Source organism: Antechinus flavipes, chromosome 6 (assembly GCF_016432865.1).
Source record: "Antechinus flavipes isolate AdamAnt ecotype Samford, QLD, Australia chromosome 6, AdamAnt_v2, whole genome shotgun sequence".
NCBI lineage: Eukaryota > Metazoa > Chordata > Mammalia > Dasyuromorphia > Dasyuridae > Antechinus > Antechinus flavipes.
Genome location: NC_067403.1, coordinates 194,119,695 through 194,137,336, shown reverse-complemented (window position 1 = coordinate 194,137,336; position 17,642 = coordinate 194,119,695). Strand labels below are relative to the sequence as shown.

At 39.0% G+C, this 17,642-nt stretch overlaps 1 protein-coding gene across 4 annotated transcripts in view; it reads left to right on the top strand.

Annotated features, from left to right (window-relative positions):
* Window positions 1-17,160, top strand: part of SH3BP2 (SH3 domain binding protein 2) — a 109,909-nt gene extending 92,749 nt beyond the window's left edge. For all 4 annotated transcript variants that reach the window (XM_051966511.1, XM_051966512.1, XM_051966510.1 and 1 more), the window contains 10 exons: window positions 819-936; window positions 1,195-1,265; window positions 2,972-3,060; window positions 3,873-3,941; window positions 7,685-8,276; window positions 10,730-10,838; window positions 12,014-12,069; window positions 12,958-13,036; window positions 14,031-14,090; window positions 15,538-17,160. In XM_051966511.1, the coding sequence (XP_051822471.1) occupies window positions 819-936; window positions 1,195-1,265; window positions 2,972-3,060; window positions 3,873-3,941; window positions 7,685-8,276; window positions 10,730-10,838; window positions 12,014-12,069; window positions 12,958-13,036; window positions 14,031-14,090; window positions 15,538-15,675 (1,381 nt within the window). In that variant the 3' untranslated portion in view covers window positions 15,676-17,160. The remainder of the gene's footprint in view (window positions 1-818; window positions 937-1,194; window positions 1,266-2,971; window positions 3,061-3,872; window positions 3,942-7,684; window positions 8,277-10,729; window positions 10,839-12,013; window positions 12,070-12,957; window positions 13,037-14,030; window positions 14,091-15,537) is intronic.
* The last annotated feature ends 482 nt before the right edge of the window (window positions 17,161-17,642 follow it).

Genomic DNA, 17,642 nt, shown 5'->3' with positions numbered 1-17,642 from the left:
CAAGAACAAATAACAGAAAGGTAGACTGCCTATTCTTATATAAGCTCTTTGCAAAAATTAAGCTGTTTTTGCATGTGGCAGGCCTTTAAATATCACCGAGTTTTGCATGGCAACATGGAGCATTCTTGCATTGATTCATTCATTTCGACAAACATTAATCATCCGCTGTGTCCAAAGTGCTGGGATCTGGAGAAATTACAGAGTTTAAAAAAGACACCATCTCTGCCATCATTGAGATTAGTCCGATTGGATAGAAGACTAATATTGATAATTATGATTTTGGGAGGTTACTATCATGTAACATTGTATCTGTGAAAAAGTTGTTGTGTGGCAGAAGAATTATAGTAGTTGGATTTGGCTCCAGGGTATGGCACTGAGTTGAAATTTTGAAGACATATTTTGTCTTGATATAAAGAGAAACTTCATCATGAGCTCAGAAAGTGGCAGATTAACCACTCCCAGAGCTCTGTAAGTGGGAATTAGGTACTCCTTTGTAGAGGGTGTTATAGACAAGTTCTTTTTCAGGATTAGGTTGGAGTAGATGGCCTCTGAGGTCCTTCCTACTACTTCTGAGATTCTGGTCTGAGGTAAAGTTGTTACTGGCCAGGAGGAACTGGGAAATTTTTGTTGTAGGGGCATAACAGAAAGAGACCCGGATGATACATGACTGAGAGAAGTTAACCAATTTACCCAAAGTCTCATAGTATATAATTGACAGCCCTGGGACTAGAATCCCGGTCCATTGTTGTCCAGACCAAGATTTCTTCTACTCCATCAAGTCGATACACTTCCTTGATATTGTCCTTCTTGTCTCCCAGGGTAATGAGAGCTGCTGAGGAAACAACATCAAACAACGTCTTTCCCTTCAAGATTGTTCATATTAGCAAGAAACACAGAACCTGGTTCTTTTCAGCCTCCTCTGAAGATGAAAGAAAGGTGATTTTCAAGTTGTAGCTCAGATAAGAATGTCTCCTCAGCCAAAAGGCAGCTTGTAATCTGTAGAAGAAGAGAGTTAAGCTAGATAATCTCGACTGTCCTTTATAGCAGTATATCCTAAGAGCATAAAAAGGTAAAAATCAATTTAGTGGCCATTTCTGCATGATCTGCTGCCAGTATCCTGCTATCGGCTGTCTTTAAGATTTAATTTATATTATAACAAGGAGATCAAGTATGGTTTTTCCCCCTTTCTTTCAGAGTTGGATGGCCCTGCTAAGGAAAGAAATAGGCCACTACCATGAGAAGAAAGAGCCATCATTAGATTTCAGGTATGTAGCTATTCAATAGCGATTTGGGGGTCACATTCTTTTCAAAATGGAACTTGCTGGAGTGCTCCTGATTTAGCACACATTCTGAAGCTCCCCCTTGCATAGAGAAGAAAATCCAGGCTTCTCTTTCTGGCATTTAGTGCCGGCACAGTGGGACTTCTACCCACTTTTTCAGCCTCATTTCACATTATTTCCCTTCACATACTCCATATTCCGGACAAACTAAGTTTTGCAGTATTGGACTTAAATGAACTCAGAAAGACTTGAGTTTGAATCTTGCTTCTGACTAGCTTTGTAAGCCAGGACAAGTCACTTAACATCTTTCAAACTCAGTTTCCTTATCTGTAAAATGAGGTTCTTAGCCCTTCAGTAATTAGCTCCAAATCTTTGATCCTCTGGACTATTGATTAACTGCCCCCATTTCATGCTGTGCCCTGGCCTCCCCTGCAATACTTCCTTTCTAATCTCCACTGGTGGAAATCCTTCTCTTTCTTCAAGAATTAGGTCAATTGTGTGCTTCTGCAGGAAGCCTCCTCTGATTTCCTCCCTAGCTAAAGTGACCTCTTTATCCTCAATTCTTCTGAAAATATATTTTTGAACCTCTCCTTTTGCCCTTATTATGCTTTGAGTGTGGAGAGAGATAACCATTTCAGGAACAGCCTTTTGTTACATTCTGCACAACGAATCATATTTATTCATGTATGTATCACAATCTCTATGATAGACACTTAGCTCTTCCAGAACAACGTTGTATTCTTTGCTCAAAGCCAAAAGGCCTGTTTGTAGCAGGTGTTCAAAAAATATTTGTTATGTTAAATTAAAGTAGTACTTGTGAGTACTTGCAGGACTGTGTGGGAAACAATGAGACCTAGCACAGACCCTGTCCCTAGAGAGCTCCCAGTCTATGAGGGGAAATGAGACAGAGGCACACATAATTATACAAAAAATGGAGTTTAATATGGGGCAGAAGTGGGAATATAAACAATAGACTCAAAAGTTTTGAGGAGTAAAAAGATCATTTCCATCTTGAGGAGATCCAGGAGTCTTTGTGGAAAAGTTGGCATTTAATTTAGATCTTTGACAATAAGATAGATTTCAATGACTTGATACAGAGATATTACAAAGCATGAGATGTGATTATACAAAATTAAGTGATCTCATTTGGCTCAGAAATATAGCGAAATAGCACAAGAAGGGGCTATAAGATGACAGAGACTGGAAGGATTTTGAATACCAAACTAAGCAGTTTGAATTTTATTCCCTAAGCCACGGAGAGTTATCAAAGGCTTTTGAGTAAGGGAATAACAGCATGGATAGGGTGATACATTAAGAATATAATACAAAACCAAACAAAAGAATATATTACATTAGTGACATGAAATACTGCAGCTACTAAGTTAATTCACAGGATAACACAGTCATGGGATTTAGAGCTGAGAATCATTTAATTCAACCCCATCATTTTATGGGTATGTGAATTGACTTGCCCGAAATCACATAAAGCTCATAAGGATAAGAGTTAGGATTCAGACCCAGATCTGACTTCTAATTCAAGGCTCATTCCACTAAATAGCATGCAAGGAGTCTGGGATATCAGAGTCTAAAATTCTCCCTTGTCTGGATCTGGAAGCTCCTTTTGGGGGTAGAAACTGGCTTATAAGTGTGTGTTAAATGCTTTCTTTTTCTTTTCTGTATTTATTATTTAGCGACTCGAGTTCCGACACAGATAGCTTCTATGGCTCTGTGGAACGCCCCATTGATATCAGTTTATCTCCATATCCCACTGATAATGAAGGTGAGTTTTAGCACATTACGTGCTTTCTCCATCTGTGGAGTTTCTTAAGGCCTGGCCCTTCCTTACCACTGTGCACTCTCTCCTGAATAACCTGAAATATTCCTGAGCTCAGAGTTCTGGGCTCTTACCCCTTTTCCTGGGAAGTATGTGTATCTTAATAAAAGAAATTGGTCCTGTGTCCTCTGGCAATGGAGGAAAAAGAAGGAATGGCCAATTATATATGGCTTCTTTTCCAGCTCTGAGTGGATGTGTGTGTATAGGTGTATAAACTTTGGCTAGCATCTTAAAAACTGAACTCCCACCTAAAAATTTGATTTTAGCCCAATAGACCTCCTAAAAATTGGCTTGATATTAAACCATTAAAAGATTGTTTTCTCCTAAATAAAGCTTATTCTCAGCTTCAGAGAAATGAAGACTTCCACCTCTGCACCTTTACTTATGCTGTTCTTTATGCCTAGAATGCTCTTTTCTCACCTGCCTATCATCACTTAGAAAGAATCTGGTCTCATCTTTTAGGGCTCAGCTGAAATGCAGCCTCCTGCAGGAGGTATTCCCTGAGCTTTTAGGGCCTCCAGAAGTGAGTTCTCCTCTGTCTGATCTCATAGCACTATATACTACTTTTATATTCACCTTCCACATCCTGATTTATATTATATTCATTTGTATCCTTGTTGTTTTTCTTTTACTAGGTTCTTGAGTTTCTCCACAATAGGAATGACTTCTGTCTTATCTTTGTATCTTCCCTGGGGACCTTGCACAGAATTGGGAATGAATAATTTATTTTTATTTTTTTTCCCCTTCCTGCTTATCAGACTATGAACATGATGATGATGATGACTCCTACATGGAGCCAGATACCCCAGATTCCATGAAAGTTGAAGGTAGGTATTAACCTGGCTTTTTCATAAACATCTTAAATGACCATTATTCCTGAGAACCTTGTAGTAGGGATTGTGTGAAGTATTGAAGAGGGTCAGGGTGTGTTGAGAACATTAGCTTAGTATGTAATTTGTGGTATCGGAGAAAATGTATCAAATCAGGCCTCAAACACTTAATACTTACTAGCTGTGTGATCTTAGGCATTAACCCCATTTACTTCAAAAGAAAGAGAAGAAAGAAGGGGGAAAAAAAGGAGGGAAGGAAAGAAGGAAGAAGGGAGGAAGGGAAATAAGAAAGAAGGGAAGGAAGAAAGGAAGGAAAAAATGAGGGAAAGAGGGAGGGAAGAAGGAAATATACTGGATTCAAGGTTCAGGGACCTAGGCTTTAGCTCTTTTTTGCTTATTTGGGAAAATTCTATTGAGTCTGGGCTTTGGGGTCCTCATCAACAAGATGAAATGGCTTGTAAGTTGCTATTATCCTGTAAACTACAGACAAGTCCCCTCCCCTCTCAGAGCTTCAGCTTTCTCCTCTGTTAATGAAGTGGATCTCTAACACTTGTTAAGCTTTCTCCTCCCCTCTATGAATCTAAGTAGCTTGATTTGGTACAATTTAAAACCTGAGTATGTGCTGCCTTGGGGTGTTCTATGTGCATGATTCTCATGTCACCTACTGGATTTGTGAGATCCTTTAGGACAGCATGTCTGATTCAAATAGAAACATCCCTCTGGGCTACATATTATCTTAAAAAATCACAAATTAACATTATGTTGTGTATTTGTGTTGATTTTATTTGTCAATTATATTTGAATCTGATTCATCAGTGAATCTGGTAGGCCATAGCAAGGTAAAGCACCATTGCTTTAGGATGGTGACCCTGTACTCCCAGAGTGATGCTGAATACATAATAGTTGCAAAGTGCTTTCTATATACCAATCCTCAGAGACAAAGTAGAATAAATATTATTCCTATTTTTCAAATGAGGTAAAATGATAATCAGAGAGATTTAGTGATTGGCACAGCATCACATTGCTATTAAATGCTCAAATTAAAAAAAAAAAAAAACTATAGAAAGTGGTACCTGTGGAGCTAAAGATCCCCAATAATTAGTTCACCAGAGGTGTTTAATCCAATTTTTAAATTGACTTTAGCCCACCAAATCCTAGTCAGATGAATTTTCTTTCATGGAGTTAAGGGGAAAAGAGATTAGGAAAGCAAGTAGCCTGTTGCTATAGGCTATTGTTTCATAATATCGGGTTAACATTCAATAAAGGGCATGCTGCAGGGGGTTCCTAGATTCCCCTCCCTCCTGACTCTACTCCCCCCTCCCATGGCCTGTCCATGGATAGAAAATCCATGACTTTGTATCCCTAGAAAAGTTATGTGCATCTGGCCAGAGCCACTCCTGACCATTTATGGAGCTGGGGAAAGTCCCGGTGATGAGCAAGTCTCCTAAGAGCTGCCTTATCATCCTGGTCTGTTTTAGAAGGAAGCAGGACTCAGGCACCGGATGAGCAGTCACTGCTGCATCCTCAGATGGGCCTCCCCTACTTCAGTTTTAAGTGATGTTGTCCAGTACTTGGGAATATTTTCTTTCCAAGTAATCTGTAATATATTGATAGTAAAATGTAATACATGTGGGCAGGAAGAAAGACATGCACTCTGTGGTACTGTCAGGGTTTATCACGCCCTTGTGAATCCTGCCAATTACATGGAAGTTATATAGACCTAACAAATGGAAAAATACACTGAAATCTGTGCCTGGATATGTTTATTCATTGTGGTCAAAATCATCTCTTCATCCCCAGCCATTCTTTTGTATAAGAGACTCCTGCCACTGGGCTAGCCAGCAATAACACAATCATAAAAAGACAGCTATCTCTTGACATTCTAAAAGAATGTTTTTCATTTGTCCCTATGCCTAGCTAGTTTTGTGACCATCAATAAATTATTCATCCTCTCTAAGCCTGTTTTCCTCATCTATTAAATGAGAGACTTAGACATCCCTTAAAATCCCTTTAGCTTTCAAAACTCTGACTCAATGATATACAGAATTATTCTCCTTTTTCTCTGGCCACAGCCCTGCTTTCCCCTATGTTATTTAGTCTTTCTAACCATGTCTAGTTTATGAAGTTAGGCCTATCATTTTAATGACCACAGAGATCAACATAGACCAGAATCGCGTGAGCGTAAATGAAGGAAAAGAAACATGGCAAGAGTATTACCTATGTAAATCAGGTGAGATGCTTCAGGAGATGCTTTATAAGGAAAATGGAACCAGAGGTTTTTAGGCAGTAAGTTAGAATAATCCATACCTACCTAGAAACAAGTTAAGGAGAATGAGCTACCACGTGTCTGATCCTCTGCAGAAGGATGGACATCATTTTCTAGATGGTCTGTGGATCTTGGCTCAGACCTCTTTTGGCCACTTGATCAAAAATTTTTTATTGAGCATGAAAAGGACAGTACAGATGCTGAGAATTCAGAGAAGGTTGAGATGTAGCCCTTGATCTCAAGGAGCTTACAGTCTAGGTAGGAAGATGAAACTTAATATCCATCCAGAGATAACCATCAATACACAGCAAGATAGGATTCAATATTGAGTGAATGACCAATATCTGGAGAAGGAGTTAAAAGGAGAGAAGAAGTGATAAAAGCAAGGATGGTCAAAGAAAAGCTTCTTTTGGAAAAGGAGAGATTTGAGCCAGACCTTGAAGAATAAGTAGAATTAAGGTAGGGAGAAGAGAGCAAGGGAAGGCATTCCAAATTGAGAAGATGATGGGTAATGGCAGGATTAAAGGCTTAGATGTGAGAATGCATAAGGCATATTTGAGGGGGAGTAAAGCAACTGACCTCTCCAATGAATGGGCTTGTGTGGGTCAATTGAAACAGAGAGGCAACTGAGTGGTGCAGTGGCTAGAGTGTTGGACTTGGAGTCAGGAAAACCTAAATTCAAATCGCACCTTAGTCATTTACTACCTGTGTGACTGTGGACAAGTCCTTTAACCTCTCAGTTTCAGTTTTCTCATTTGTAAAATGGAGATAATAATAATACCTTCCTCACAGGATTATCATGGATCAGTAAAATAAAAGCACTTTGCAAACCTTATAGCACTATATAAATGTTAACTATCATCATTATTATTAATATTATTCAACCTGACAGGTTAAGGCTATTTTATAGATAACATATAGATTTATATATATGTAAGTATGTGTGTGTGTATATATTCCTCTAGTCAGATATATCCAGTCCTCTTTCTCGCTTCTATCTTTGCTCATGCCTTCCCTTATGTCTAAAATGTCTCTCCCTTGAATCTGTACCCATCTTCTAAAGCCCAACTCAAATGCTACCTCCTCTGGGAAGGCTTCCCTGATACATTGTCCCCACTTTATATGTATCTTCTCAGATCTCTTAGTAACCTTTTGTTTTGTACCATCATTGATGCATTTATATATTGTTGCATATCATTCTTATCACTGTACTAAACTTTAAGCCCCATGAAAAAAGACTATATCTTATATAAATTTTGTATCTCCTTCAAGATGATTTTAATTTTTTGAGTTCACAGAGTCATAGATTTAGCTTCATAAAGAATCTTGTAAATCCACACAGATAGTAAGTGGCAAGGCTGTATTTCAAACCAAGTCTCCCAACTCCTAATATAGTGCCTTTTTTTTACTATATCACCTTGAGTAAAGCAGTCAGTAACTTTCTTTGAAAGAGGGTTTGCTTTTTACTTTGCAGATATTATGATTCACCCACCAACTTATCCCCCACCTCCGATCCCCACTCCAAGAAAACCAGCCTACTCAGAAACACAGCGGTCCCACTCGTTTTCCAGCAAGGGCTCTACACCTCTTCACCCTCCCCCACCTCCCAAAAGAGGCCTGCCAGAAATCAATCCTGAGGACCTGAAAAGAGAAGTGATCTCTTCTTGGAGGCCAGAGCCCAATCTGAAAGTGCCCTCTCCCAGTCGAAGACAGAGTGATCCACCCCTGGGAAATCTACCTCCTATGCCCAGCTTCAGAAAACCAGCTTCTCCAGAGGTCGCATCTGTCAGTCACCTTCTGAATACTTCCAAAAACTGCGACAAGTTAAAATCTATCCACTTGTCTCCTCGAGGAGCATTTCAAGGATTGCCTCTGACTGAGCCCCCTCCAATCCCAACCAATAAACCCAAATTGATAAAGGTGGGAGAGTTACCGCCTGTAAGAGAAGCTATTAAACCTGGACTCTTTGTGCCCCCTGTGACTCCCAAACCACCGGTCTTGACACCTAAGCATTCTGTGCCAGAACTGAAACCCAGAATTGAAAAACCTCCACTTCCTCAACTACAGTAAGTTGGCATTGAAGGCTTAACCCTTCACTGGAAATTGTCATCTTTCAGTCAAAACTTAAGAGATGGGATCACATGTTTCATGGAAATCCTTTTTTCCGACCATCATTAATTCTTTTATAATACTGCACTGATAATGATGGGGGGTGAGGTGTGCATGATTAACATAAATTGTATGAATCCTTACACATCTGTGGATAATTAGATCTTTCTGAAAGAATTGGTATTACCATTATTTCATTTTTAATCAGAAAAATCTGAAAGATGCGAATGTCAGGAAGCCTATTAGAAATGCTTTCCAGAGTGTACTTCTTATGTGTTGAATATTTTTTAGTTATTAGAAATACTATTATTAATTAGTTTTTAATTGATGAGATAGATACTGGAAATTATTGCAATCCATAATAATAATGCCTTTTGCTTGTAGGTAGCCATCCCACTTTTGACATGACTGTGTGGCCTTGGCCAAATCACTTAAGCCTTCAATATCCCAGGCAGTTTTGAGTATCTAAATTGCACACAAGGTGCTGATCCTATCTGCAGTGGCTTCTGTACTGGTCATTCTCCACATTAATGAAATCACAAGTCTATGTTGAAAAAAAAACTAAATTAAGCACTGATCATTAATATAACATCTTAATTATTAATCAACCTTTCAAAAGCAAATTCTTTATTTTACCATTAACAGTAGGAGTCCCTTGCTTTAGTTAATAGTCATCTAGAAACATAATCATAGGTTAGTTATTTTTTACATGGAAATCTCCCCTACCACCAAGAAGTTAGTTGGCACTTTCATAGTCCCACTGAACTTGAGATAATGAAGACACGTGTTTGCATAGGGCTTTTATGGCTTATGGATTTCCTGGCAGAGTACAACTTCTGACAGGACCCAGTCTATTTGAAAAGACATCATTTATGGTTCTAGGAATACACTTGTCTTTCAGGGATCAACCTAACTAAATTCAGAGAGACTCACGATGGCTTCTAGCTTTTTGCCAGAGCAGCTCACAAAAACTATCCCTAATGTCGTAAAAGAGTTAGGATTTGCCTGAGCAGACCCACTATGACAAAAATCACAGATCTTTGAATAACAAGTTGGGTTTATGGTTTACAAAGCTCTGTCCTCACAGTAATTCTGGGGAGAAAATCTAAGCAGCCTCATTTAACAGATAAGGAAACTGAGGTTCAGGAAATGAAAATGACTTGCCTACAATTACAAAGCTAGTAAGTAGACAATCAGTAGAACCCAAGATCACAAAATCACAAAGAAGAAGAGCAGTAAGGGATCTTAAAGATCTTCTCTTTTTTTTCATCTTCTTCATCTGTACCAATGAGAAAACTAAGACCCATAGTGCTTAGTGTTTGAATTGAGACTCCCAGGAAGCCTCACATAAAATTTCAAAATTGGAAGAAAACGCCAAAATGATCTAGTGCAAGCCTTATTTAAATCCAGGTATTCTGACCCCAAGTGTTCTTTCAACCCCATAATACTGTCTTTTTCTGTGCCTCTTTTCTTCTCAGTAGTTTGACCTCTAGCTGAAGTTTTTTGATTTTTAGTTTTGTTTGTTTGGTTTTCCCAATCAAAACAACTATTCAATCCTGTCCATTAAGGCATAGAGAGATTGCTATTTAAATGGATAGGATATATGTCTAATAGAGGCACAGAAGAAGAGAGTGAATTCCACAGTCCCTACAGCCAAACTTCCTGAAATTGCACCATAAAGATTAATGCAATCAAAATAGTATATCTTGAATTTAAGTTTTCAACAGCTAATTTTTTAATTTCCCTTAGTAATAATCATGGGAAGCATTTATCTAGTGCTTTAAGGTTTACAAAACATTTTACGAATATTAGCTCATTTTATTTTCACAACCCTAGAAAATACAGGAACTATTATTATTGCTGTTTTATAGATAAGGAAACTGAGGCAGACAGGTTAAAGTGACTTGTCCAGTATTAGACAGCTAGGAAATATCTGAGACTGGATTTGAACTTGGGTCTTTGTGAGCCCTTTGTTGAGTATTCTCTCCATTGCAACACCTATGAGTTCCCAGACAGTTTACATTACATTGGCTTTCAGAACATATTCAGAGGAAGAGGAAAATGTCTTTTCAAATCAAGACTATCTAGAGATACTTAGCTTGGTATGTTGACTCTTAAGTGGTCAATAACACAAGTCCCAGGGCTACAATGTGCCATCTCAGAACTCAGTGAAGACCCTTACACTGGGTGGCAGTATGGAAGAAAAGAAAGACACTGGAAGATCTGAATTCTAGTCCCCAGGTTTCCATGACATTGCTGTGTGATCTTGGACAGGTTTCCAAATGAGAGGAGGACTAAACTAGATCATCTGTAAAGACCCTTCTAGCTCTGGCATTCTACAAGTGGACTTATTGAGGAGAGTGTTAGTTATGGTAATAAGCAGTGTTCACAGTTGAATTATTCTTTCCAGGAGATCCCCACCAGATGGACAGAGTTTCAGAAGCTTTTCCTTTGAGAAACCTTCACTCTCAACTAAGTTTGATACAAGCTGCGAGGATTCAGATGAAGACTATGAAAAGGTACAGTTTATTCATGAAAGGAAGGGAACAGTCCTAGCAGGGAGGTTGGGCAGGAAATGGTATCTAGTCTGGGTAGAATAAGATTGAAGAATGATGAATAATCCAGTTTGGCAAGTTCCGTAGTTTAATGTTTTAGGGAGTTACATGAGATAAGACTAGAAAGATCAAGTAGTCCCAGATCAAAGAGAGTCTCGAGTGCCAGCTTAAAGAATTTCAACTTTATTCTGTAGATAGTTGGGAGACATTGAAGGTTATTAAGCAGAATAATAACACAATCAAAGCTGGGCATTAGGATATTACTCTAGTTTGCCTGTGTTCTTCTCCAAAGGGAAGTTTTACTGTCTCTATTCATAGAGTGGATAGAGCAGCATGGAAAGTTTTATAATGAGATTTCTAAATAAATAACTTGTGGGGATGTGTGTGTGCACGCATACACATATACAGATATACTGACTCAGTAAACATTAGGCACCTATTTTGTGCAAGTACTGAGCTAAGCACTGAAGGACATACAAAAATGAATCAGACATATTTACTGTCGTAATGGAATTTTCAAACTAGTATGGAAACCAAGGCCAAGACACAATAATGCAAATTAGAGCATCATTGTCTAAAAAAGATAGGAAGATGATATAAGGAAAACTCAAGAAAAGGAGCGATCCAGTTTGGAGAGTTTGGGAATGATTCATAGGAAGTTGGTTCCTTTAACAGTTAGTCATAAAAGGGTACTCCAGTAAGTTAATGGTGTAAGGAGAGACAGCCAGAGGAAAGCATTTACTACTAAATGGACGAGTCCCAAGTGTCTGGGCATAGATTACAGAATTCATTCATCAGTGTGCCTTCATTCAAGAAAACATTTGCCAAATAGTTCATAAACTTCCACTGTATTCAGAGTACTGTGCAAGGCAATGGGGGAAATACAAAATTAAGAAAAGTCATGAAGGAGATTTCTCATGAAGTTTTCAGTCTAGTAGGGGTTTGAGATATAAACACAAATCCTATAGTACAGAATCTCATGTGATAAATGCATCAGAGAATTACAGTACATGAAACTGTATGAGGACCAAGGAGGAGATTGTTATCAACCATGTGCATGTGTTTAATGTGTGTTCTTACTGTATACACTGTATACATTGTATTCATACTGTATATACTTGCCTTCCTCTTTCTTCCAGGTGCCGCTGCCTAGCTCCATCTTTGTCAACACCACGGAATCCTATGAAGTGGAAAAGTATGCTTAATTCCAATTATTATATTTAAAGAGCTTAGATATGGAACTCTTGTCTGTTAGACAGAAATAAGAAGAATGGATGGAGGTGATAAGGAAGCTAATTTGGAGTCAATCTATGAAAGAATCTCCAAACACTTAAGAGTTGTCTGAAATCGAACTGGACTGTCTTGTTGGGGTAGTTCCCCATCATTGAGGCCTCTTCAAGCAGAGGCGGAGTAACTCCTTGTTGGATGTAGTTGCATAATAGATTTAGAGATGTTGAAGCCATTTAGGCTGATTTCATTTTACAGTTGAGGGGACTGATACTTAGAAATGTGAATGGATTTGTTCAATGTCATTCAGGTAATAGATGGTAGAACTGCAGTTTGAACCCAGATCTCTGCACTTTCAGTCCAGCATATTTTCTGCTGTGTTTGGATGCCTGGGACAGAAAGGATTCATGAATGCTCAGGAATACTTTGAACGAGGTGACCCCTAAGGTCCCTTTCAACTCTGGGGCACTATTATTGTTCTTTCTGGAAAAAAAAACAGGTGGTAATACCAGAAACTGCTTTCTTTCCACAGGAAACCCTGGTAGGAAGCAGTTTTATAGCTGAGATTAGGAAATGGGATGATGCCATTATCATGGAAACCAACTGAACTTTTAAAATAATATTTAAGCTTATATAGCACAGTCCTGTTAAGTCCCAGGCATGTGTAGTTCAAAACAAAACTAACAGGAAAAGGAAAAGGTATTAACTACCAGCTGTGGTATTATTTGAAAACATTATGGTAGCATTCAATAGTGTGGGCTTACAGCCTATCTCTTCTGCTTTAGCAATTCAGGGCAAGGAAGCTACATTTGGAAATGTTCGATGAAGTCCTTACAGTTACTATCTTCTGTTTTAGCTTGTTTAAAGCCACTGATCCTAGGGGACAACCACAAGATGGACTCTACTGTATTAGGAATTCTTCGAAGACAGGAAAGGTAATACACCACAATATGTTCATATTCAATTCAATATATTCAATCATTCAACAAGTATTAAGTACATGCTTATGTTCAGAGCCCTATGCCTAGACATTGGGGAAGATGGAAAGGCAAATAAGGCACAATCTGTGCCTTCTTGAAGATAATCTAATAATTGTAATAGTCAACATTTATAGATCACTTTAAAGTTTGCAAAGTGCTTTTCTCACAAAACCCTTATGAAGACAAATAGTATAGGTATCCTTATTTTACAGATTGGAACCTGAGCTTCTTAGAAGTAAATCTAACAGAAAAGATAATATTGATATTATTACTGATGTCAATAATAAAATTCATAATAAGGCAATCAATTTTTCTTCTTACTTGCCAGGAGCAAAACCAGTTTTTTTTTTTTTTAAAGTCATTTCCAGTGAGTTACCCAACCATTCAGGCTGTAGGGGGTAAAAAATAAAATGAGGAATAGAGTTGGCAGGGTATTTTGGGGCAGGAGACTGAAATCCTCAGTCTTTGCCTCTTTTCTCTGCCAGCCTTAAAGATTAGAAAGCAGCATCTCAGACCCAAAGAAGGCAAGATGGATTATCTAATCCAAACCCTTCTCTTATCAAAAAAAAAAAAAAAAAAAAAAAAACCTGATGTTGGCATTTGTTACTTAACTGGCCAAAGGCACTTAATTTCTTAGAAGCTTGGTACCTTTATTTTTTAAATTGGAGATACTAATAGCACTAATTCAAGGGATATCTACAAATACGATCCAGTCAGTAGTTGGATCCAAGGTCAAACAGAGTAAGGAAAATGTCGCAGGGATAGGACTAGAACTTAGGCCTTGAGCTCCTTACTCTGCTGAAGCCTCCCACTGGTGTCAGCTGAAAACCCACTTTCTTTAATATCTCTCCTTTTCTACTCCTACAAATCCCCTATACCAAATTGCTCTCTGTAGGACTTCCATGAACTGACTTTTTGATAACTCTTTTTTTCCCCCTCTTAAATTCAGGTTTTGGTTGTGTGGGATGAATCCTTTAACAAAGTGAGAAACTACCGGATTTTTGAAAAGGTGAGAGATGTTGTTTACAAGTCTCAAGAAATCAAAGTCTCTTGTTTTCCTGCCACCAAGCCTTAAGCTAGAACTGTTAGTCTGATTGTGCAGGCGATTGGAGGAGATTTTACAGCAGGAATCCTTTGTGTTTTGTGTTTTCTTTACTGGGCTATCTCACATCTGTGATATCTCATCTCATACTTACTTTGTCACATAGATCCAGTAGATGCCTTGGGAATCCCTGAGGCAGAAGGGAGCACTGATCTAAATCATATGGCTCAACTCCAAGTAAAAGCTCTGGTGTCTGGGCTCCCACTAGAGCTAAGGAAGGAAGCTAAGAACCAATGTTGGGATTGGTGCTACAGAGAAGACTAAAAGATTTCTTTTAGAATTGGAGGAGATCACCAGGATGATGGGTGACTAATGTTTGTGTAGCACTTTGGAATTTGCAAAACGCTTCACAAGTATTATTTCATTCAAGTCTCAAAACAACTCTGTGAGACAGTCACCATAGCTCTTATGTTTTTCCTCTCATTCCCCCCACTGAAGAAATGAGGAAACGGACTCAGAGAAGGCTAAGTAACTTGCCAGTGGTTACCCAGCCAGTAAGAATCAAAGGCAGGATTTGAATCCTGGTCATCCTGATTATAAACCTAACTCTTGATCCACTTGATATGCCAAAATGTTGTGATGATTCAACTTTCTGGATGAGATTTGGCTACTGGGGAACTAGAATCAGATTCACCAGGCTATAGGACAAAGGTTCCTCTCCCAGTTCTAAAATTTACTGAGCCTTTGCTGCTCTGATTCTTAGTTCCTCCCCTGTAAAATAGAGATTTCTTGCAATAACTAACTTCACAAGGTTTCGTGTGCAATCATCTTTTAAAATTATGTTATGTAAAAAAAATGAAATAAAAAAGTATATTGTTATAGGGATGCTTTGTTTTATTCTACAGATCAAAAATAAAATGAATAAATAAATAATTTTAAAACTGAAAAGAAAAAAAGAATTGGGGGAGAGAAAATATTACAAACTCTCCCTGCTGTTAACATAATCTGACTCTTTTCCTGTTTCTTTTTTCTCCTTTTCTGTCTTCATCTCTCTCCTCCTTCTTCCTCTTTTCCCATCCCTTTCTCCTTTCTTTTGGCTCTATAGAAATTCCAGGCTTGGAATCCTTTTTCCCCATTCCTCTTCCATGTCCTTTCTTCTATTCCCCCTTTGTGACATTACTTTCCCCTTTTCTTGTCCTTTTCCTCTATCCTGATCTTCCTTTCATTCTTTTCTCTCCTTTGTTCCCTTCCAACCATGTATGTGCTTCAAACCTGCCAGTGAAAGGCAATGCTGCACCCATAGATAAAGAGCTAATTCACCCCTCAACTAATGCTTCCCCCAAGGTTTTTGTGTACATCAGAGGGCAAGAAATAGATCCCAGAGATGACCATTATCTTTATGTTCTTTTCCCAGGACTCCAGATTTTACCTTGAGGGAGAGCTTTTGTTCGTGAGCATCGGAAGCTTGGTTGAGCACTATTACACCCACGTCTTGCCTGGTCACAAGAGCCTGCTTCTTCAGCATCCCTATGGCTACTCAGGGCCCAGGTGACACCTGTCTGACTTAGCATTTTGGTGCAATAATTGAACCTGGAGACAGAAGGAGAAAAGAAAGACTTGGATGGTTGGTCTTGACTTCCACTGACAGCTGCCCACCCAACTGGGGTCCTCAATTTCATCTGTCCTGCATGTTATTCTGAACCTGTGTTATAGTTTTGCTCTGTATTCCTCCCTGAGGCAGGTGAATTGGGTTCACTCCCCACCTCTCTTTCATTAACTTCCCCTACCTGAGTGCTCAAGGAGTGAATACAGCATCATAAATAAGCACACCCTCAACTCCATTTCCTAAGCAGTTCTTAAAGAACTTCTTCCCTGGTGGCCAAACTGGATAGATCAATGACAATATTTAGAAAAGATCACTATGGAAATGGACAGAAATACTTTTATTGATCAGGGCACAAGATACTATGTCTCATAATTGCTGAGTCAACTTGAGAAGTCTTAGTAATAGAGTGACAGAGCTCATGACTTAAGGCAGCCAGATAGTTTGATGAATAGAGCATGGGGCCTGGAGTTCAAATCCAGCCTCCCACACTTACTAGCTGTGTGACCCTGGGCAAGTCACTTAATCAGTTTGCCTCAGTTTTCTCATCTGTAAAATGGGGATAATAATAGCACCTACCTCCCAGGGTTGTTCTGTCATAATCATTGTAAAGTGCTTAGCACAGTGCCTGGCACATAATAGGCACCGTATAAATGCTAGCTGTTATTATTAATGTATTGTTTTCAATTGTATTAAACATGAAAAATTGTATTAAACTCACTTGGGTTTCAAGCAAGAAACATTTCAGAGTGACCTCACACAGACTCTACTCTTCTTTTTGCCTGCTGGCCGGGAATATAGTCACAAGCAACAAAATGAACTAAGAATAGTGGAGAAAGCAAACCATCTGCCATTCATAAGGAGGAGCAAGAGAAGAGAGACCCACCTGGGGAGGTGGTGGATCCTTACTAAGGATGAGCATGGGAATGGACCGTTTGAGAAGTGGACTGTTACAAGACTCTCCGTCCTGGGCAAGCCATTTGACATTGAGGATTTCTCTTGGGACCGGGTGTGCAGAATGTTCTCATGGTTCCTCTCAGTCATCTTGCAAAGTGTCATTGGGAAGCCGCTCTCCATTGCACAAAGATGCAGACTGAGCCCACCTTTCATCCTAGACTCTTGGGCTCATGTTCCTCAGCAGCAAGCCAACCAAAGGACTTGTTCTTGTGCAAGCCATGTGACGCTGACCCTTTTGTTCCCATCATGGGCTGATTAAAAACAAATGGGGACTTGGCGCCAAGAGAGGGAGGAGACTCTAAATCAAGACATTCGAAGTTTGCATTGCAGCAGACTTTTCTTTTTTCTCTGGGGACAATTAACTCGGCATGGAATGTTTGTCCTTTGATATTCCCCCTGTGCTAACGCTAAACTCTAATTAAAGAGGAATTCCGATGGTAACTAATAAAACAGAACTCAACATTCCTGATTACACAAGCTTGACCAGTTCTATCAGGAATGGGCTCTGAGACCAAGCTGGGAAATCTGCTCAGTTCCATATTGCACTAAGATGGGAGTGTTCATGTTTCTCTTGCTCCTTGGGATTCATATATTTCCTGGTAATGCTCCCATAAAGGAAAAGATGACATTCAATCTTAGAACCTATCTAATCCAGTCCTAAAGCATGAGTCCTATCTGTATTTCCACTTGAACTCCACTATTGTGGAGGAACTCATCTCATTCTGTTCCTAAGTAGCTTTGTTAGCTATGGTTTCTTTTTATCCTGGTAGACTATGACTGCCCCAAAAGGAATTGCCAGAAAGCAGATTTCTGCTTAATTTCATAAAGAACTTCACAATCATCTTTCCTAATCCTCCAGCTACTAGTACCTTCTTCTTCCTTCCAAATCATCTTGAATCTATTTTATCTATTCTGATATAGGTACATATTTCTTCCACAGATAGATTAAATGTCTTGAG